Genomic DNA, 21,198 nt, shown 5'->3' on the forward strand with positions numbered 1-21,198 from the left:
TGACACCAGGGAATACTTGATCTTCTACATTTCTTAACCTTAAGTACCCATTGTTAGAAATGCAAGAGTAGTCAGAGCCACGGAGCACAGAACAGCAGTCGTAGGGCTGTGCAGTAGTGTTGCAGCGTGCCATGATCCAGTGTCACCACACTGCACTGATGCTTAAATGGCTTGCAGCATGAGGATTTGTGGTGGTCAGCAGTGGCGGCTGGCATGTATGGAGGGTGGTGCGGTGGGCGGACAAAAATAAAAGTGACAAAATAATCCCACTTATCTTGTATGCGTGATGTCCTCCTCTTAGCTCGGGTCTCCAGGCAGAAGGCCCCAGGAAACTGCAGTTACCAATCCTGTTGCTGCTCTCATGCTACATGAGAGCAGTGCCAGGATTGAAGGGAGCGGCCTCTCACTGCTCCTGAGGACACTGGGACCCTATGCTGTCTTTAACCCAGCTGTCTGGGACATCTGGGTTAGAGAGGTTTAAACTGCAGATGTCAAAACGACATGCGCACTTTAAACCCAAGTGCCCTGCCTAGCACTGCTTTCTGCTTCTGCCTGACTGGCACCAGCAGTAAGCAGAAGCCCCGCTCCCGTCCCGACGCTTAGTTCTGAACAGGGTTTTGAAAAATAAAATGGTCATTTATTACCATTTTATTTTTCTATTCATGGGAGCATTTTTTTAATGGGGAGACACTTCTCCACCTTAATGGAGGAGGCGCCCCTGGGTATCAGCTCAGGCAGCAGTGTGCAGACAGTGAAGACCAGGTATGCGTTTCATGCCTATTTTGCTTTCCCTGCTATTAAAAGCTTCATGGCTCATTGCAGTGCATGAAAGTAAGACTTGACATGAATAGTATCTTCTCTTCTACCAGCAGTGCCTTTCGACCGCACACCCTTGAGACCGTCTTCCCCTTTAATAGCTCGAAGCAGCAGTTAGTCCCGGTGGGTGCCCCACTTCTACAGAAGGAGCCGAAACATGCTTCGGGGAGCCTTTTGCTGAAGCAACATCTAGCAAAGTGGCACAAACACCGCATGTTCATCACAAACCAGCTCTTTGTTTAATCCAGGTCCCTTGTTTTGCCTAAAGCTTCCATTTCATTTATTTTCTGGTCAGTTTAGTAATCTAGAATGGGGACACCTCCTCGCTTAAAGGATGCAAGCATGTATTTGGTTATAAATAGTAAACCTGTTTGCACATATATGATTGTAGCTCACGCTGCACTCTCCTGCTATCTAGTGTGGTGTTTGTAGTACTGGAATTTGTTTTACTTTGAAGTAATTTTTAGGTCTCGCCTACGTAGCGGACCTTTAGCCCTCGCTCTGCTCTTTTTGGAAGCACATACTCTTGCTTGTGGCAGCATCAACCTTGCGGGAGCACGCAGGGACGCGCCACAAGCACGAGTATGGGCTTCCAAAAAGAGCCGACTACGTACACACGCATGCACGCACCACACCCGGGCCAGAAAACACACGATTGCAGTGCCAGCAGTGTGTTTTGCTTTTACTGTGACAAGCATGCATGTGCTTTAAAATAGCAGCATTAGCACGCACGCACCACTCCCGGGCCAGCAAACACACGATTGCAGTGCCAGCAGTGTGCTTTGCTTTTACTGTGACAAGCATGCGTGTGCTTCAAAATTAGCAGCATTACTTATTCACTCGTGCACGGCTATCATTCACTTTGTGTTTTGCTTTCACTTTCTCGCTATTTTTAAAATTGTATTATTCCCCCTCCTTATTCACTCTATTTGGCTCGCATTTTTTTTTATTCTCCCACAGGACAAGGCAACATTGGCTGTTACTTTTTTCGCATCACTTCTTCCCTCTCTCTCTCCCCCACTCTCTTTCTCTCTCTCTCTCTCTCTCTCTCTCTCTCTCTCTCTCCCTCTCTAATTCTCTATCTCCTACATTCTCTCTCCTCTCTCTCTCTCTCGCCCCCTTCATTCTCTCTCTCTCCCCCTTTCTCTCTTTCTCTCTCCTTCATTCATTCTCTCCCCCCTTCTTTCTCTCTCTCTCCCCTTCATTCTCTCTCCTCTCACTCTCTCTTCTCTCACTCTCTCTTCTCTCTCACTCACTCTCCCACTTGAGCTCCATCAGCCACTTTCTCTAGCTATTTTTTTAATTTTATTATTCCCCTCCTTATTCACTCTATGTGGCTCGCAATTTGTCTTTCTTTTTTTATATTTTTTTTATTCTTCCACAGGACAAGGCAACATTGGCTGTTACTTTTTTCGCATCACTTCTTCTCTCTCTCTCCCACTCTCTTTTTCTCTCTCTCCCTCTCTCTCCCTCCCCCTCTCTAATTCTCTCTCTCCTTCATTCTATTTCCTCTCTCTCTCTCTCTCTCTCTCTCTCTCTCCCCTTCATTCTCTCTCTCTCCCCCCTTTCTCTCTCTTTCTCTCCCCTTCATTCACTCTCTCTCCCCTTATTTCTCTCTCTCTCTCCTTCATTCTCTCTCCTCTCGCTCTCTCTCACTCACTCTCCCACTTGAGCTCCATCTGCCACTTTCTCTCGCTATTTTTTAATTTGTTTTATTCCCCTCCTTATTCACTCTATTTGGCTCGCAATTTGTCTCTTGCTTTTTTTAATTGTTTTATTCTCCCACAGGACAAGGCAACATTGGCTGTTACTCTTTTCGCATCACTTCTTCCCTCTCTCTCTCTCCCCCCACTCTCTTTCTCTCTCTCTCTCTCTCTCTCTCTCCCTCTCTAATTTTCCCTCTCCTTCATTCTCTCTCCTCTCTCTCTCTGTCGTCCCTTCGTTTTCTCTCTCCCCCTTTCTCTCTCTCTCTTTCTCTCCCCTTACTAGCCACTATATATTCTACTATTTACTGTCCTTCTACAGATTGAATATAGTATGCTTTCTTCTCTAATATCATCAATAATTTTTTTTTTATTTTTTATATATGCCTTCAATGGTACCACTTTTATTTACCCATTCATAAAGTTCACAAACGGTAATATAAGCAACTTTAGATTCCTTCAACTCTTACACTAAAGGCTACTCTCCATAACTAACACTAGGATAGCGTTAAAAAAATATTTTCTTTATCCTATTCATCAATAAAGGTTCTTTAAACAAGTGCAAAGTGCGCACTATAATTTGTGGTCAACATATACCAGGCCAACCTCTCACATTTATCAATAAGGGTTCTTTAAACAAGTGCAAACTGCACACTATAATTTATGGTCAACATATACCAGGCCAACCTCTCACATTTATAACAATACAAATTAGCAGTACAAAAACCATTCATTAAAAACACTCTCTAAAACATTCACATAGCCAATAGGTTTTGCCTTTAGGACCTTTCCAAATGTTTCACGATACAACAATTCATAATATTGCAACAACAATATTAAACTGCGTAACTAAATAATTATAATATCCCAAAAGCAAAACAGATTGCCATATACAATAAGACCTAAATATTGTTTAGTTATCCAAAACAATATCCTTAGTGCAAAAACAATAACTGTTACATAGCTAAAAACTTATAAGATCCTAAAGGCGCGACCTATTGGCTTTGCCAATGCTTGTTTCATTTTCAAGTGTACATAGAATGACTTATGATCATGCTCCCGAAACCGATGTACCTGGACACACTTGATACATTTTCCCACCATCTGGTTGTGAGCTGAGTTTGTGTGCTGCGTGCCAAAACTGCGTTGCAAGTTGAAAATCATCGCATCCAGGTTGTATCAGCACACATGGAATGAGGACACCATTGGAGCACCAATGGGAGACCAAAAGACAACACTTTTTAACATGGCATGTCAAATCTATCTCCTAAAACTTAAGATTCTTTAAGAATGGCACATGTGGTGGATGTGGGTTCTCCTCTTAATTGCCATGTGAAAATAACAAAATCGAATCGGCATCGGGTTTGTAATTTGTGCCTTCTGTGAGGTCACAACATAGGTCAACCTTTTGGCTTTGCCAGTGTTTCTTTTCTGCAGCATCCGTTTGTCAGCTGCCTTGGCCACTCCCCTGTGCTGCCTGTACTATCAAGCTTTGGCAAACCAAGTTGTTTTGACATTTTTCAGTGTGTGCATATGTGCATGCTTGATCGCGCACTAGACATGCGTGAAACCTGTTGGCTTTGCCCATGCTTGTTGAGGGTGAATTAAGGAACTGTAAAACATTCCTTTTAACAGGATAGTAATAGGCTTGTTGAGTTTTAAGAAAGGATTTATAACTTGATATACTGAAATAAAACCTTCTCGACTCCTTTTTATTCTAGCAAGGCCATTTGCCTTTTGGTTTCTTGTTGTCCCAAATGTCTAACATAAACGTCATGGTGCTTTTGGTGGCCAGTGTTGTTGGACAGCCACAGTAACTGTGTTGCCTTCATTAGCTACCGCCTCTCTTACCTAGTTTCCTACTGGAATCCATAGATATCATCACACGTGTGTAATTTTATTTCATTTGTTTTTTTAGTTGAGACCAAAAATCCATTCCCTTTCTTAGTCTTACAGTGCCTTTATGTAGCGCTCCCTGCAGTTTAATTTTTGCAGTTGTAAATCTCCATCTCTTACACAGTGCCTAGGTTCCCCATTTCGTACCAGAGATGCAGCATGCAAAGTAATGCGGGGATGCTGTTTTCTGAAGCGTGGTTCAAGGTTATTGGTATCGCTGTGTGGTCTTTGCAAAGGTTCAGAACAAGGGTTGATGTAGTCTTGCAGCACTCTTGCTGTGTTCGATGAGTCACAGGCTGGAGCATGCCATCGTGGTCATGGAGAGTTTATGTTTGAACATTGTTGGTGTTGTATGTTGCATGCTTGGAGATAGCTACACAGATGCTGCACGTTGGATGCTGGTATCATGAAAATTGTGTGGTGGTTTGAGACATTCTCATGAAGGTATTTGCAGCTTTAACTTGCTAACGTTGTCGCTAGATTGCTGGTCCCGCAACCGAGGCTCAGCAGTCCTTAAGACCTTGATGTCCCTAAGATTAGTCATGAGTCCTGTGAATTTATTGTGTGTTATCTCTTGTTTCTGGATTGATTTCCAAATCAGGTCAGCATGAGGGATGGATGGGATTTGTTGAGTCTACCCAAGGTCAAGACACAGAGAACAGGCAGGATGAGGGCTAGTGCTTTCAGACTTTCTTCGGATCCATGAATGCTTCAGAGAGAAATCGCTTAACCGTCATGGATACAAAGAGCTATTGGCCAGCCAAAATTACATTTCTGACAGCCATCTTTCTCATCTTGCCAAAGGTAGTCAAGTCACAATGTCAACTGAAAGTCTAGACTCATTATTGTGTTATGGGTTCTGGGAAAGGTTGGATCGTCACCTAGTGTTGGAAGTACTGGTGAAAGTGGGGCAGAGGGCCAATTGTTGTCACTCTCCAAGTCTTGTTTTAGTCTTTTTTGCTAGTTTTGAAGTTCAGATGAGATTACTGTCGTGAATGGTTGTCGAAGTCCCTAACTTCCTGAAATGAAGTTATATGTGCTTTGGCGGTGTGATATGTGTGTGTGTGTGTGGGGGGGGGGGCTTAGGAGAGGTAATCACGTTTATGAATGCAAAGCGGGAAATTAGGTTTTATATGCGCACTGGAATTGAATTATTTCTTGAGCAGAGAATGAGTAGCCCCCAGGTCAGTGGTTCCCAATCTGTGCGCCGCGGCACCCCAGTGCGCCATCAAAGCTAGTCTGGGGAGCCGCAAACCAAGCACTCAGTTTGGGAATGTACATGAATTTGGCTGTTAATCATGTCTTTCTAAAGCACAGAGCTCTAGTTTCACTCCCTCAGCTGAAAAACATTTCAATCAGTAGTTTGCAGTTAAAATGTCAAAGCCAAGTTATTTACAATGCTCGGGGCGTAATTGCCTCCAGTTATCCCTGAAAAAAATGAATTAATGCACAAATACAAGTTTCATGCTAAGTTATGTTCACAGCCTATCTGAAATGTTCAAAATTCATAAAAGGGAGGCATGGCATCTGCAGTATTCAATGGAGGTTGATGTATTTTGATGCTTATTTCTCTAAAAATAAATTAACATTTCCGTAAGCGGCTGTCACAAATCAGAAGTAGAAGACCAAAAGCAAAGGGAATTTGTTAGAAGCAGAAGTTCAAACTCAAAGGTCAGAAACTAAAGTGCAAAAAACATAGGACAAAGGTCAGAACAAATGCCCATACATAAACTAATGTCACTGATACCAAAAGAAGCAAATTCCAAAAATGTGGCCAAACCAAGGTGACAGGAAAAACAGTGGTAAAGACAGTGTTTGGTGGGATAGACCTGGGAGGGGCGCATCTGGGAGCCCAGGGAGGAGCTGGCGCAGCACTGATGTCATCGTCATCTTGGAGCTGAGAGAGAGGCCCAGGCAGCATGCTCCCGTCATCTCAGAGCCCAGAAAGATGCTGAGAGTGCATTATTGGGAACTAGGAGCAGCCTGCGGTGCATCAATGGGAGCCCTCAGCTGTGAGACCTGCGCTCTCCTGGCAGGTACCAGGCAGTCCCCGGGGGCCATGCACACACAGTCAGAAGGCATGATGACACACACAGGAGGCCAGAACACATAGTCAGGAGGCAAGGACACACAGGCAGTAGGCAGAAACAGACTGAGGGCATGAGGACAGAGATAAGATACAAGAACACACAGACAGAAGACATGAGACAGACAGCATGCACGAGAACGCAAAGTCTGGAGTTAGGAAGGAGCAGACAGGAGATGTCCACAAAACACACTCCTAAAGAGGACAGAGTGAAAAAGGAGAAAGCCAGACCAGGGTTTACCTAGGGTCATCAGACTGGAGGCAATAATGTGCAAAAACAGAAAAAACTAGACAGCAGATGCAGTCTTCTCCATCAATGCATTGAGGGTCTGAAATAACATTCCTGTATCGATCAGGGCATCACAAACCCTGCTCAGGAATGACCTGTCATAAAGACACACCTCTTCAAAGAGCACTACATAACTGTGCAGTAACAGTTCACTTCTCCAACAACCCAATGTCCCTCCAATCAGTTGTTGATACTGCATGGGACTCAGTAGTGGAGTGGATAGGATTGCATCTATGATTCTAATACCTTTATCTGCTTCATCCCAATTATTTTCAGGGAGAAAAATGTGAATACTCCTGAGGCTGGGCTTACATTCCCCACCCGTCCCTAAAAAAAGTAACAGAATGGGGAGCCACGGCCAATGCCCAATAGGTCAAGGGAGCTGCAGGTCGAGAAGTTTGGGAACCACTGCCCCAGGTGGATGCAGGGACGTCCATTCATGATGTTTATTTGGATCTAAAATCTGCATTCTACTGATTTTTAGGTCGCGCCTAACGGCTGCGCGCATGCACTCCTCGCTTTGCGAGGTATGGTGTAGTAGAGTATGCTGTGGAAGCCTCGCCCACTCTCCTCCCATATTTTTCATTGGCTGGTGTCATTGTCCTTGGTAGATGCTGGCTTCTGATTGATTATGAGGCTTATTAGTCCCTCCTTGTTACCGCCTTGTCGCCGTTTGTTACCTCCCATGAGGACTGGACCTTTTACTTGTGGCATTACTCTGTCTCCTTCATAAGTCGGTAAGCACTTTTTTCTTTAATGATCTTCCCTATTTCACCCACAACATTTCAGCAGGACCTCTGGTTTTACTAATGTATATATTTATATTATAGCGCATCCGCTTTAACTTTAGTGGCCGCACTTATTTATTTATTTACTTAATAACGCTGGCCGCTTTCGTAATGTATTTATTTAAATTATAGCGTGTTCTTAACTATAGCGGAAGCGCTTATTTATTTATTTTATTAATAGTGCAGGCTTCTTTTGTTAGGGCTGAGCAAGGAAGGGGGCTGGGGTGTCACAACATTATAGCTGCACCAGCAGACTGAGTTACCCGATCTCGGCGCTCGAGCTGAGATGGGATGTTATTATTGAGTTTTCTTGGCTCCTCTTCCCTTAATGAGCTTGGTTACATATTTTAATGTATTTAGCCTTATTGAGTGGGAAGAATGCATGTACAGAAAGAGATTGCTTTCTGCGGTGCAACTGGTTTGCGCAGGTGTGAGGTGCGCTTAAGGTTAGGCAGCCGCCTTACAGTTCTTTCAGAAAGGTGCAGCGATGAGTGCAAGCCCTTCCTGGAGATTTTCATTATCAAGCCGTAAACTGGCAGCAGCATTCCTGATTCTGATTTTCAAAGCTTCTGGAATAATGTGGTGTAGCGAGAGAGTGGGCAAGAGACAATGATCCTCGGCTGCCCCCACCCCCACCCTTCATGGCTTGGCAGCAGCTGATCAGTTGATTAATCTCTGGGGGGCATGCCAAACACACAGCACTGCTATTTCCACCCCCCACTGAAGAAGGAAAAAAAACATTTGCAATGTAACAGGACTCGCATTTACGCGTGTTCAAGCTATTGGCATTGTAAATGACAATGCCTTTAATTTATGTTTTAAAAACCAAAACATAAACAAAAGGCATTGTCATTTACAATGCTAATAGTTCAAACTCGCGTAAATGCGAGACCTATTGCAGTGCAAATGCTTGTTTCTGTTTAATTTGGGGTCTCATTCTAGCGATGGTTCAATTAGTGATGAATAGCAATTTGAAAGAGATCTACCTTACAACCGTGAATCAGCGCAATGGTTACGTGGCCATTGAAACGTGCTTCTAAAGACATTCTTGCAGGATTAGTCTTGATGCAGCATTGTGGCTTCTCCGTTACCTGTGAATAAAGGAGGCAGGAGCTCTTACGCTGAATCCAAGTCGTAGTCCAGCATTGCTCGAACAAGAGTAATGGTTGTCCAAACACAGCGAGGGGCTTCATGCAAAGGAATAATCCTTCATCGTGCATAGGAAGCAATGGTTTTACTACTGTGTCTACCTTTGAATCCAACAAGACCCTAGCATCCACAGTGACTTTTGAGGTGGTTTTTGCCAGTGGAATGCCAATTTGCAGTGGCCATTATAAGACAACCTGCAGTGTGTTCTCTTTTCCACAGGTCAAGATTTACACTCTGGTTGTATTGAGTTTGATGAAGTTTTCCTCATCCTTTTATTCACAGCCATCAAGCAAGGTTCTAGAGAGCAGCTATTCCTCTCTGAGGATTTCTTGAGACATACTAAAATATTTGCAGTTTGAGCTAAAGACGAGTGAGAGAATGTATGGAAGGTGTATATGTCAAGCCAAATAATAAACTTCAGAGTCCTCTAGAGACAGGCTTAGGTGTGTCAGCTGCTCTTGGAGCACACAAAAAAATATTTATTAACAGCTAGTAAAATAGGTCATGGCTTCCTGATAGGCCCCACCTTTTGTTGTACTTTTGTCATTGTCAGTTCATGTTTGCCAATCACTTTTTGTCCCTATTGTAGCACCGTCAATGTGAACTGGCGTTTTTACACAATACACGTCATTCTTCCTTGTATTCTATGTACTCATTTATCGAAGTATATAAATGCAATAACATATATATTTTTTACCGTTTCCAGAGAAGGGCTGGTGTGGAAAGACATTCAGTGGACAGATAACAGCGAGTGTTTGGACCTTATTGAAAAGGTAAAAATTGTAACTTTCTTCCATAGTCAAGAGATGTATGTACAAGTCTTTCCGTGTAGTAAGTTCCCAGTGCAGGAAGATAGCGGAGCAGTGCTCTTAAAAATGCCTTAGAATGCCAATGAAGCTATAATTCTTAGACAGCTTACTCTGTTCCCGTTGTTTTTAACTTGTATATAAAATTAAGTAACAGTACATTCTATGCTTGATACAACGCACCATAAATATAGATTATTTTTCTTTATTTTGTGTAATTACCTCGATTGACAGTAAGCAAATGTTTGTGTTGTCCTACTATTGTTGTTTATTGTAGGATACTTTCTTTATTTTCAGTCCAATAGGCAACCAGCATTTCCAAATATGTATTCCTTTCTTCTTTTTTTGTGTGTTTAATGATCACTATTTACTGGTCACAACATTTTGATAACAAATACCGTATGTTTCCTCTTTCGAGAACTACATTGCGGACTTTATAAATGCCTTTTTTTCATCTTAATGGATAACAGTGTTTAGTGTTGCGGTGAGTCTATAATTATCTCTCCAGGCCAGGCTGTTCAGGATTCTTGTTGGTGTTCAATCAGTGGCATTTTACTTGAGAAAAAAAACATTATACCCAAAATAGGGATTTTACTGCCGAAAGTACCCATAAAAGTCTTTGATGGTTTACATTTCTATTCTGAAACATATGCACCCACCCATTGAACTGAAATGTTATGATTTTCACGAACGAGGGTATAAAAAACATAACTAAATTGCATCGTATAACTAACTTGTAAAAAGAACGCCACTAGATGGCAGTATGACAATAGACCATTATTTATTTATTTATTTATTGATATAGCGCCTGCATCGATCCCCGAAGGGGTATCTCTGCGTTGCAAACACAGCTACAGGGCTAGCTAAAGAGCAGAATCAAAATAGGATGGTCTTAACGCGCTTCCTAAACTGAAGATGATCCGAACATAGTCTCAGGTTAATGGGGAGCTGATTCCAATAAAGAGGGGCCAGGTGGGAAAAAGTTTTACCACCCAACCTGGCTCTTCTGACTCGGGGAACTACGGGAAGGGATTCCCGAGCGGAGGGATCTGGAGGGCACATAGAGAGTGAATTTCTCTGCAAGGTACGAAGGGCCGATATTATGTAGGGCCTAATGCACAGTGCAGCAGATTTTAAACTTCACCCGCTTACGAACTGGGAGCCAATGCAGCTGACGAAGGAGAGGAAGGGAGGAGGTTTTAGGAGGGGCATTTAAGACCAGGCGTGCCGCGGTATTCTGGACCACCTGCAATCTGCATAACGAGAACTCATTGGCGGAAACCAGTAAGGCATTGTAGTAATCCAGGCGGCTCAGTATAAATGTCTGTATCAGAGTTTTACGAGTAGAATCAGGGAGCAAGGGAATGACCCGGCGGAAGAGACCCAACGTGTGAAAACAGGGATTGAATATATGGGTCCATATTACAGGAACATTGTACTAACTAGTGGCATAAGAACAGGGCAAGCTAAGTTACACTTGTTTCTCCTTTTGTAGTATAGACTACAGCAAATACTGCAGTTTATATGACACTATGTGTCTTTTTTCAGTACGGTGAACATGGTTTGTGAAACCACAAAGTACATATACCTTTCCTAAACCATTTAAAATGAATAATAGACATTTTAACAAAGAAATCCTAGCCCTAAGTATAGTTGTTTATTACAGCAAACACTATATTTACTACCTCTGTAAATAAAATGTAAACAAACCGACTTGATGTCAAATACAATCAAATCTTTGACATTCAGTGAGCGCATACAATTTATTTTTGTGCTTCATCTTCTCCCCACATAGCAAAAGTCATTTAAAATCAGTGTGTGCTATAAATGGTGGCATGTCCTGGGGTTGATGGAGAGGGTGGTGCATAAAAAAAAAAAGAATTAAAAGCGTTTACCTTCGACCTCGATGTCCTCCTCGATGGTCTTCTCTCCTTGACACAGGCAGGCAGGCTTCAAACTTCAAGCCAATCCTGGCGCTCCTCTCACCAGCATGAGAGCAGCGCCAGGATTGGTGGTAGGGGCCTCTGTCAGCGCTCAGAAGAGCACTGGAGGCTTTTGCTTTCTCTAACCCAGCTGTCAAAAGACAGCTGGGTTAGAGAGGTTTAAAGTGGGCATGTGTCGCAAGTCGGTCGGCCAAAAGGCATGCACACTTTAAACTGAAATTGCCCTGGTCTCTCTGCGGCTGCCAGTCAGAAGCAGCCCTGCCCCCGTCCTGACGCTCAGTTCGGGATGGGGAGACAAAAAGCAAAATGTTAATAAATGAACTTCATTACCATTTAATTTTTAGTCTCTGGGGGCATTTCAGTGGGGTGACGCTCATCCGCTCAAACGGAGGAGCCGCACATGTGTGCTATATTTGTCCCAGTTACACAAGTAGCAGAAATTGAGTAAATACATTTGGCTTGAGTTGTATTCTTTTGTTAACCATTGAAAGGCTTCTGTAATATGGTCTCTGATAGCATTATCTAAGTCAGAAAAACAATATCAGTGCACTGGGAAATTGATGTGTGAGGGGGAAGGTGGTGTCAGTATATGTGTTTTTGGAAGCAGAATGATCAAAATTGTACGAAAACCTACAAAACAAGAAAGTAGCTAAGCCACCTGTTCTGCCTTTAATGTGCAAATGCATGCAAACAGCATGTGGACATGTCTCTGGTCCCCCTTATTACCACATTAAAGACAGACTTATTGACTTTGAAAATGCTTGTTTTAGTTAAAGCAGCTGGATTATGTGCCTTAACACAGAGTGTGTGTGTGTGTGTGTGTGTGTGTGTGTGTGTGTGTGTGTGTGTAAACATACATGTATAAATGTGTCTGAGAAACTTGCACACAATTCCGTCCTTAAACTATAAAAGAAAGCCTGCTGCAATGAAAAAACAATACAAATATAGGCTTGCTTTCTATATGCAGATAAATATTTGCTAAAGAATTTATTGTGCAGTCATTCAGTGAGCTTTTGTGATGTAAAACTGCCCCTCATGCACTTTAATGCCAGCACTCCATAGCAGATGGAATGATACATCAAACAATAATATGAGGTAAGAGAGAAAGGTTTCTCTGGGTGGAGCCAAAGCCCACTCTATATAAGGAATTGATAACACTAGGCGCTGCAAAGCCAGATATAAAAATAGAAAAGGGACTGCTGCTTCTCAGTAAAACCTGCTAATGAAACATAGGGGCAATTGTAAAATAAAACATGAGCATGACATACCAATACTTGACATTTTGCTTGTTTGTTCTTTAAACTCAGAAACTTGGCCTGCTTGCACTCATCAATGAAGAAAGCCACTTCCCCCGCGCTACAGATAACACTTTGTTGGAGAAATTACACAATCAACATGCTGTGAGTTATTCCAGATCATAGGTTTGAAAGTGGAATGCAAAATTATTTTATTTGAAAATTGTAAATGTGACTTTACAAGCCTGTGTTTTGTGTATTCTTGTGAATCGTTTTTACATGAAAGTCAAGTGATTTTAATTAATTATTCTGTAAGAAGTTCTTGTAAACATAGCAATTCATACTTATGACCTGATGGTCAAAAAAACACACCTACTTATTGGTAATAATACCCAAAAGTATCATCTTGCAGATATTCGTTCATCAAATCAAAATCTTTTGACAGTTAATCTTGCAGATGGAAATAACTATTGTTGAAATAAGCCATTAAGGAGGACTCTGTGCATTTGTAATTTTTGTATTGTGGTTAGGAACATAGGGGAGGTTGCGGAAGAGATAACTGTTGGGAATGGGTGAATGCCTCAAAAAGTAATACTTTATAGGTAGTCACAAAAATTCCTTTTTTTTAAAACAACATGTATTTGAAAAGATGTAATTCAATCAATAGATACAGATTTAAACAGGGAATAATAGATGCAGCAGCCCAGAAAAAACAAAAACAACAAGGACAGAAAATACAAGAGCTAAGTTTTCCCCACTCTTATGCATTTATTTATGACAAATTAAATTGCAAATGTGCAGAAAACCTGTGGTTAGTCAGTTGTAATTCGACAATGGCATACAACCAAGTGGCGATCAATTAGCCCAAAGCTTGTTTATAATTCAGATACCCTTTTTACCCCATAACCAGAGGATTGCTACCTCCATCTTGTATATTGGGGCCAATAATGCCAACAAGTGATGTATTGTAGTGGGTATCAACATAGCCCAATCTCTCGCTATACACAATCACGCCGTAATATCAGCAATCTGAACAATCATGGAAACATGTCTGTCGACACCTCGCTTATAACACAACATAATATCCCTAGTATTCATTTGAGAATTCCATTTTAGTAGCCGGGAGAGAAAGCAGGCAATGCTGTCTCAAAATTAAGTAAGATGTGGACATGTGGCAAAGTGAACGATATCTGCAGCAGCTAGCCCACATCGAGGGCAGCTTTTCCTACATGCATCCCCCTCTAATTCACCTTTCCATTTGCATATATTCTCCGGGTATATTACAACATGCATAGGGTCTTAAATTGTTGGAGTTTCAAGCTCACTGAGGTAACAGAGGAATAAACAGCTTCAAAAGCATCTTTAAGTTCAGACTCCTGAACTTCCACTCCTATTTTAAGACTCCGTTTGCTAGCAGATTGGCCTAGATCGTCCACTTCATGCTCGGTAAATATAAGATCGAGTTCATGAATAGTTAATTTACAATCCCATTATATAAATAAGAAAGAAGCTTGGAGTTTTTATTAATGATTTCACAAGGAACATTGTATTTGAAATAATCATGTGTCTGGAGATACTTCTAGAAAGTCTTACATGGCAGGTCAAATGCAGTTTGCAGATCAGAAAAAGTGTGAAATCCTTGAAAATTGATCAGTCATTCGAAGACCTGTGGCAGATCATGACTTGGCAACTGGGTCATGAAAAATAGTTGGTTAAGATGGATTATCCCAAAGAGATGTATATGTATAATAATGCAACGGTGGGATCTTATAAACGAAGCAGATAGGAGTCCAGATTCTACAAACATCCGCAGCCAGCTTTAAGCCCACCCACTTAAAGTTGTTAGTATCAGTTTGTCCTGCCAGTTGGAGCTTCCAATCCTTCCCTATAAGGATCTGATAGGGGAGTGAATTACAATCAGGCTGACAGTTAACCAGAAGATATCTTAGTTGAGATCCAAAAGCAGCCCCAAAATAATTTCTAAATTCGAGTAATGCCCAGCCACCTTTGAAAGGGTGACGTTTCAATAGATTAATAGCCTGTCTAGCCCTTTTATATCTCCACTGCAAGCTAGTTATCCACCACCCTTTCCAAATGCCGCAAAAAGAAATCAGGAACCCGTAAGGGGACAGAACAAAATAGATTTAGAAATTTGGGCAAAGTATTCATTTTCACGATATTACACTGGCCAATGTTACTTATTGCAGCTTACTCCAAACCAGCATCTTATCTACAGTTAACTGATGAGGTAATCATGATACCTAAATAAGTAGCAAGTGAGACCACAATCAGCTCTCTTGTGTGCATTATGAAATAAACAATTGTTTGAGTTTTAAGTATATTAAGGGGATACCTAGAGAAATCCCAAACCTCTCGGCTTCTGCAGAAATTGGCCTAAAAGCATGAAAGGGCTCAGACAACTAAATGACCACATCATCCGCATTCACATTTATTTTAATATCCTGGCCATATGTCTAGACTGGTAGAATACCAGCATTCTGAACTACATGCCTTAAATTGGGCTCCTGATAAAGAATGAATATAAGCTGAGATAATGGACACCTCTGTCTGGCACCATAGGTGATCTTAAATGGAGAAGAGAAGGACCCAGCTAAGACTACACGAGTCATTTGGCTCTGATATAAGTTCTGGATCTGTTTTAAAAAACAGTTCCTAATGCTCATAGCCTGCAGAGTTAGCCACTTACATGACCACAAGACCCTATCAAACGCCTTTTCTTCATCAAGCAAGATTATACTAGCGTGTAGCCCAAGAATATTTGAAGCTACAAATAACACAATAGCAGCATTGATATGGCCAGTAGTATCTTTACTCGGAATACAGCCATAGTCACAAACATTCCAAACTGTTCTTCACAAAAAAAATTGCACGTAGAATGCTGGTCCTAGAAAATGTTGGACTAAGTGTGCCAACCGGACACAAAAAACATCTGAATATTTTCAAGTCATTTTGGTGGAGGGAGTATTCCGCAATGAAAAAGGTTTTTCCCTTTGCCAAAAAGCAAAACTAATTTTTTTCATGTTTATTGTCATCTCATTTGCTCCTCTGTAGGTGGTGCACAAGCTGTTGCAAGTACATTTAACTCCTTATTTGAAAGGTCATTTTGCCACTCAGGTACATGGGCATTCACATAACCCACTCCCACAGGTCCTCCTTCTCATAACAGGCTTACCATACTTCTGTGTGTGCCACATGAATACTCTACTACTCCCGCCACAATGAGGCATGTTAAAACTTGTGACATGGTACAACAAAAGCACTTTCTCAAACATGATGACTACTTGTATCATGCATTTCCTTTTCCTCCATACACCGTTGTGTATTTATGAAACAGCTGCTTTGAACTTTCCAAGTTGCCTAGGCACACCTTCCGAAGTTAAAGTTAGAAGAAATTAGATATTCACCTGCTAGCCGTCATATCCAGCTTAACACTCGGACCATCCAAGTCCCTCTGTAAAATCTGTCACAGTAGACATGGTAAGAATTAGCCTAAAAAAATGAGACATCTTCACTCCCTCTTCTATTGTGGACTGATAAGTTGTCATGCCTGATTAGTACACAAGCAAATGCGTATGCCCTCCCTTGTACTATGCTGGGACTTCCCACCAAAAAATCGGACTCTCACCCAAAGTTTCTGAAAACCTTTTTGTATATACCACAAGCATAGATCAAAAACTCTGCCAAGAGACCCTAATCAAGACCTCTCACCCCCCCATAAGATACTAAAAGATGAATCCATAACAATGTTCCTCATTCTTTACCTTCAATACCACAGCTTTCACACACCAGGGAAAATTGCAAAGTGTTTTTGGTGCGCCATAGATCTATTCTTCAGGACCTTCCTGTTCTTCACTGTATCATGAATCACAAAGGTCTGCCAAGCCATCTCGTTTGAGATATTCAGCACCCAAGCTGTCACATGCTTCGGCCAAAGGACCCACATGTGAGGATGAACCACAAAATTCTGTTAAAGTCTCAATGTTGTGCGGATGAGCTGTTTTCACACAGTAACGTGACGGTATCGCTTCTGCAAAGTGTTGGAGAGAGCGAATCTTCACCTTCTCTCTGTAGTTCAATTACCCTGATCTGAAAACGAGGGAAGAAGAGATCAGTCACATACCTTGCGTGCTGAACTCGTGATGTCATGCAGTAAAGATGAGGATAAAGTCTCGGTCCTGTGACAATTGGGAACCTTTCAGATCTATTCTTCTTGAACTCGCAGCAGGCTCTTTTACAGCTGTTAATTTTTGTGTGCAGTTAATCAAGCTGATGCAACCCGAAAGCTCCTGGAAAAAAATGTGCACATTTTAACCAAGTGTTAAGCCTTTCATATTAATATTTCATTTGATACCTAATTTTGCTTTCTTCTCGGTCTATGTAGGCCTACCAATAGCTCCCCCCGCTTGCAGACATAGCACTCCATAGATAGTGAATTATGTGCATCAGGTGCAACTTTGTAAACATTACGTTTGTCATTAAAAATACTTTTGTTAAAATACACATGAGAAAAACATACAAAGTTGTATGCGTAGGCATGGGTGCATTCTCATGTGCATAAACATGCATTTATATGCATGCACATGTTTGTGTACACACACAGATGCCTATTTGCACGCATACATGCAAATAAACACATCAAGACCTCTGGGTAGGTCGTTTCTCTTGGTGGCAGAAGATTAAACACTTGGAAACCAAACATGGAGTGGCCCGTTGTCGATAAAGAGCTAGCACCCTTCAGTCCAGCGCACAGGCCCCATCCATAGCAGTGACTGTTTTCTTCTGGAAATAAACAAACACATAAATATCCACATGCTCACCCGCATCTTGCAAACTGATGTTGCAAGTTCCTTTATAATGTTTGATTAGAGTGATGCTCATTGGTCCAAAAGGTTCTTTTGTACTGGTACCATTGAGCTGGAAGACATGCTGGCAAAACTCCTCTAAGGACAGGAAGAGAACAGAGCAGATGCATTATAGTGCGAGTTCCCTTTAGGTGATGGCCTGCAGGAGCAGCTACCTTGTGGGCAATCAAGGCAATAGACAGGCCAGGGCCTGCTGGCTACTTGGGCTTACATGGCTGAGACATCACGCACCATTGGATTTCAGATCCTGGCTGGGAATGGCAGCTCCGGCAATCCTACATCCATGGTCAACAGCCCTGCCAATGGTGCGTGAAGGATCTTACCTTTGTCATCCCCTACTTGTACAGACAGGCAGGTTAACCAAGTTGCACTTAGATCAACTCAGACCATGCAGTAGAAGGATAAACCATTGAAAATGTTGAGGTTACGAACAGCACAAACCTGCACGTGGATCGTCTACAGGATAGTGCAACAGACACCTGTGTAGAATCCGCTTCATGAGGTGCTGGTTCCAGGTACAGCCCTGTATATACAGTAACATTGATAGCATGTCTTCTTCTGACCATTGTTGGGTGCAAGGCAAACATGAGGCTGGCAGGACACTTTAGGGCTGAATACTTTAGGGCTGATACTGCTGGCCACAGTATCCAAGTCTCAAACTCCTGCAAGCTCCATACCTCCTTCTTGTCAAGTTTTCTCTGTGTTTTTTCATGCTGTTTGCTAATACATTGCAAGGTCTCTATGCTGTTTCCTGTCCAAAGGTTGTGCATGCAGTTAGGAGTTTTTATTATTTGGTCTTATTTAAAGGGAGGCTTCTGTGTAACCATTTTTTGTTTTATTTGAAATACCCCCTCTGCCTCTCTGGGGCTCATTATTCGGATTTTAAGATCTGGTGAGGTTGGTATACACTGTGTTTGCGCTTGAGTGCAGGCCGCTGCCTTTCCATTGTTGTTCTTCAATGTGATGCAGTGGGTCACTTAACAAAGATGGACCAATCTCTGTTGTCAGGGATGTGGTAATGCAGGGGTGCAGGTTGATATTTACTTTTAAAACCACAGTTTCAAGGTGTGCCTAGGTGGAGCAGAACCAGCGCTATCACATTTTCTAAGGTGTATTTAGAATGGGCACATAACCAGGTTCCGGTTATTACCTGCATTAGTAAAAAAAACATTTACACTTGAGTGTTACTGCTGTTAAAATTGGGATGTTAATGCGGTAAATGCTCAGGGAGTACAATACAAATACAATTTCCCTTTGGTTAAACACTGCATTTCATTCAGATATTTTTTTTCTTCTTTTTTCAATTAGAACAATCCTTCCTATGTGAAACCAAGAGTTGCTGTGCACAATTTTGGAGTGAAACATTACGCTGGGGAGGTAATTTACTTTTCTGCGGCAGATCAAATTCATCCATACATTATTCTAATACCAGTTTACTTTGGCTCGCGGACAGCCGTCTCACAAAGGGAACTGAAACACCTTCTGTGTTGTTGCCAGCTTCTCAATTGTGGCTTTGTAAGAAGTTTTTACATCTCCTTTTAGGTCCTGTATGATGCAAGAGGTATCTTGGAGAAAAACAGGGACACGTTCAGAGATGATCTGCTTAATCTCTTACGTGAAAGCAGGTATGCATTCATTCTTACTTTTGGAAGGAGCCTATTTGTTGAAGTAGACTCTTAAAAAAATGAAATTAAATTACAATAGGGGAAGTTTGAATAAAAGCTGGTATCTTGTACCTCCCTCATTTATTCTTACCTGAGGTGGGAGATCCAATCCTTCCATGGAAACAGTTGGGAAAGTGTTTGGTTGTCATCTGATATCAACTGGTGGACACAAAATATCTCTTTTTCATATCTATGAGCTAACTAGAGGGAGGGAGGGGAAGAAACAAGGGATGTGTATGACATCAGTAAATATGCTTGAAGGACCTTTTGGGTCAAGGGTAAATGCATTAGAATGGCAAACGTTTTGTGGCAAAAAAGAAGGAATTGGTAAAAGATATGTAGCAGTGATAGGAAATTTGATTATAGCTTGTGGTTTTGGGGCACTCAGATTCACTGAAATTGAATATGTGACGTGTACAAATAATCAAAAGGTGCAAAATAACTTGTTTGCAAAGGATCCAAATCTAAGAAAATGGTGACAGTAGTAGAAGGTGTTGTGCCCATTCACGATGAAAAGATGAAGAATGGAGGAAAGATGGCGATTATAGTGAGATGGTGGGTGTGGTTGTTAGTGAAAATAGATCAGAGTGTGGCTGCGGATGTTAATGAAGAAACAAAAATGGAAAAGGTCAAAGGAATCACACGGAAAAGAAGTTGCTGAATGATTGAGGAAAATGAAAATGTTTCAGATATGGCAAATCCATGCCATGTGTCAATAAGCAGTCTGTGTTTTAATACTTGGGATTCCTAATGTCGTAAATGTGCAAGAGAAGGCGCTGTGCTCGAGTGTGTAGGGAAGTGAAAATATGGAATGTGTCAGATGTAAAAGAAAAAATAGGAATGTTTGTAGTGCAGGTAAGTAAGTACGGTTGCACTGGTGAAGAAAATTTGTGGAAAATGCCCTGCTGTGAAGTTATTTTTCAAGAGAGGAAGGTTGTGTTTCTTGTGGACTCAGCCTCTCTGTATAGTATACTAAGAGAGCAAATGTTAAAAGAGATTTTTTCTCAAAGATTGGAAGAACTGAAAACAGCAGATATCAACCTGGGTGTGTATGCAAAATCACTGAATGTGGATGTGCTTACCTTGGCAAAGAAGGAAATAGAAAGCAAGATCTAAAGTTGGGAAAGTGTGTGTTGCAGGGTGTTTTGTCAGCGTAGCCTGGAAATCAAGCAAGAACCCGGTTTTAGTGCACCTGTGATTCTGGTGTCATCTTTATTAGGGGTGGATATTGTGGTGATGTTTCACATGGTGTTTGAGGACAGATTAGGGTACTTGAAGGGGTTTGAGCATAACATTATTACTGGAACAATTCAGAGTCGGTTTAGGGAGAGTTGCGGTATTAGGAATAAGGATTTGTGTTGACAATAACAGTATCTGTGTAGCTCATCAACCCCATCCCAAACATTTCAGTCAATACAGTCAGAGGCACTGGCTGTATTGACTGAGGAAAGTGTATTTAGTGTCCTAGACATACCTTCTGTATACTATCAAGTGGGTCTACATGACTATTTGAGGCAGTTAGCCTTGCCTGTAACAGCATAGGGGCTTATATATTTAAAAGGATGCCCATTTGACTTATGCTGGCTGTGGCCATCTTCCAGGATGCAATGAGGAGGGTAATCGATCAAAGGTGAATTTAGTAGAAGCAATAATGATATCCTTGTTTCCACAAAACAAAGTAAGATTGAATCCAGGATTGCCAAAAGCAAGTTTCTAAGTTTATAAAAACACTGCTAAAATAGCTTATCCACTCAAGGAAATGATGGTGACAGGTTGCAATTGTCAGTGGACAAATGACTGTCAGATGGCAATTGACAATATGAAGGAGTGTGTGAAGCCCCATCGCTCATAAGGTTTTATGTGAATAGGAAGGTAATCTATTATGATACCAGCAACAAAAGGCTAGGAGGAGTGTTTTCCTAAGCTATGAATGGGAAAGA

General features: G+C 41.6%; 1 protein-coding gene across 2 annotated transcripts in view; it reads left to right on the forward strand.

Annotated features, from left to right (window-relative positions):
- The window catches only part of MYO10 (myosin X), a 481,006-nt gene that overhangs the window by 244,730 nt on the left and 215,078 nt on the right, over positions 1–21,198 (forward strand). For both annotated transcript variants that reach the window (XM_085606080.1, XM_085606081.1), the window contains 4 exons: positions 9,434–9,500; positions 12,784–12,876; positions 18,903–18,971; positions 19,137–19,219. In XM_085606080.1, coding sequence (XP_085462206.1) covers positions 9,434–9,500; positions 12,784–12,876; positions 18,903–18,971; positions 19,137–19,219 — 312 coding nt within the window. The remainder of the gene's footprint in view (positions 1–9,433; positions 9,501–12,783; positions 12,877–18,902; positions 18,972–19,136; positions 19,220–21,198) is intronic.

Source organism: Triturus cristatus, chromosome 5_1 (assembly GCF_964204655.1).
Source record: "Triturus cristatus chromosome 5_1, aTriCri1.1, whole genome shotgun sequence".
NCBI classification, from domain to species: domain Eukaryota; kingdom Metazoa; phylum Chordata; class Amphibia; order Caudata; family Salamandridae; genus Triturus; species Triturus cristatus.